The 2,028-nt window shown below is 24.5% G+C and overlaps 1 protein-coding gene across 1 annotated transcript in view; it reads right to left on the bottom strand.

Annotated features, from left to right (window-relative positions):
- The window catches only part of LOC106792130 (adenylate cyclase type 2), a 14,580-nt gene extending 12,661 nt beyond the window's left edge, over positions 1-1,919 (bottom strand). Inside the window, 2 exon segments of the mRNA XM_014758295.1 lie at positions 92-424; positions 1,908-1,919. Of these exon segments, the coding sequence (XP_014613781.1) occupies positions 92-424; positions 1,908-1,919 (345 nt within the window).
- Positions 1,920-2,028: the final 109 nt, after the last annotated feature.

Below are 2,028 nucleotides of genomic sequence, written 5' to 3'. Positions count from 1 at the left end.
ATAATATTTTAATATTTTATAATTAAATTAAATATTTTATAATAAAAATATATAATAAAATTTGAGATTAATATATATATATAAAACTTACTTGACTGATTTTTTGATCGATCAATTCTTTCTCAAAGATAAATCTTTGTACAACGTGCATGATAGCAAGGAAGAAAGGTCCAATTGTAGGTCTGAGCCTTCTGTTAATCCTTGGTAGGGCTGCCGTAATCGAAAGGATACAAGCAAACATTGGAATAGCACCGCCAAGTATCAAGATACCAAATCCAAGTATAACAGATGATAGTTGTCCCACGAGAAATCTAGTTCTTGCTGATGTTAACGTAGAAGGTAATTGTGAGATCACCAATAGAGTAAACGATGATACTAACATCACTGATAACGTTGTTACCGATAATAGTATGGGAGAAAAATCCTATAAACATTTTCAAATACAATATTTCAATTATTATTTCATTCAAATGAAGTATTCCTATTAAAACAAAACAAAAAATGTGTATCATATACTATAAGAATAACGTAAGAGTGTGTGCGTATTTTCCTTTTTTTTTTCATCTTCTTTTTAATTACTTCGATTATTATTTAATTAGGTTTTTCTTTGCAAAAAGTAATATTGGGTTTCGTTTTTTTTTTCCTCGCATTTTAAAATTCACATAACGAATAAATTATCGAATGTGTATTTTCAAGATTGAGTAATTTTCTTTTGTTTTATTTTATTCTATTATTTTATTCTCTCTCTCTCTCTCTATATATATATATATATATATATAGAGAATATTTTTAAAATTTCGCTCATTCGTTTTTATGATGTCTAACATATTTATATATCTTTTTTTTTTTCTTTTTTTTTTTTTCACATTTTTTCTTCTTTTATCTTGCATCAATATCTTTTTACGCGACGTATAATTTTTCTGCTCTGAATCCTGTTATAAATCGGAGCACAGTTTTTTAAATTACTTATATATATTCTTTTTTTTTTTCGTTCCTTTTCATTTCGCACTTCTCTTTCTTATGAATTAATTAAAAATTGCAAAGAAATGCGAGAGTATAAAATGTAGTGGAAATAAATTGGAAATATAAAATGATATTATATTAGACGAGGAAATTAATTTTGTCTTTTATTCTTTCTTTCTTTCTTTATTTCTTTCTTTTTTTCTCCCCCATCATTTCGTATTTCATTTCATTCAGTATTGTTTTGTGAAACAGAATAATACACGTCGAATGAAGCTTCCAATCGTGTTCCCTTTTCTCGCATTACATAGAATATTATTAATCCTATATTTTAACTGGTATCGTGATAAAATACAAATGTAAATCAATTAATGATTCGTATTAAACGTACACAAAGTATATAATATTACTTTAAAAGTAATATTCATAATATTGCAATAAATTCGGGGAGGGAAGAAAAAAAGAAATAAAAAAGATGAACAAAGAAAGACTGGACAGTTTTAATTTTATTAAAAATTATTATATGTATATATTAAAACTTTTGTAATTAAAACAAAACAAATAAATGAACAAACAAAATATATATAAAATGAGTAATATAATATAATATAACAAAATAAAATCAATATCGTTAAAATGGATATATTAAATCTATCTAATTACAATTCTAATTATATATATATATATATATATATGAGTTTCAAAGGGAAAATTGAAGACAGTTAATAAATTTTGATGAACAAATTTATTTGATCTTGTTGAACGTTTCGTCCCTTACTGGGGACTTCCTCAGCAACTCGATCACCTAATATATATATATATATTTTTTTTTGTTTCTTTTGCAAATATTATTTAGAATTAATATATAAGTCTCAAAGAGAATTATAGACGGTTATTAAATCTTATGAATAATTTATTTTGAACTAGTTRTACGTTTCGTCCSTTACTGAGGACTTCATCAGCAAYTTGATCATTTACAGTTCACGTGTCAATACATATTATCTTTTTTACAGAGTCATACATTTCAATAAAACATAACATATTACAAAACAATTTGATCCTAAACAC

The sequence above is a fragment of the Polistes canadensis genome, unplaced genomic scaffold (genome assembly GCF_001313835.1).
Source record: "Polistes canadensis isolate GaletaPanama2010 unplaced genomic scaffold, ASM131383v1 scaffold_382, whole genome shotgun sequence".
Lineage (NCBI taxonomy): Eukaryota > Metazoa > Arthropoda > Insecta > Hymenoptera > Vespidae > Polistes > Polistes canadensis.
The sequence above is the reverse complement of the archived record's forward strand: the minus strand, read 5'-3'. Positions and strand labels throughout refer to the sequence as shown.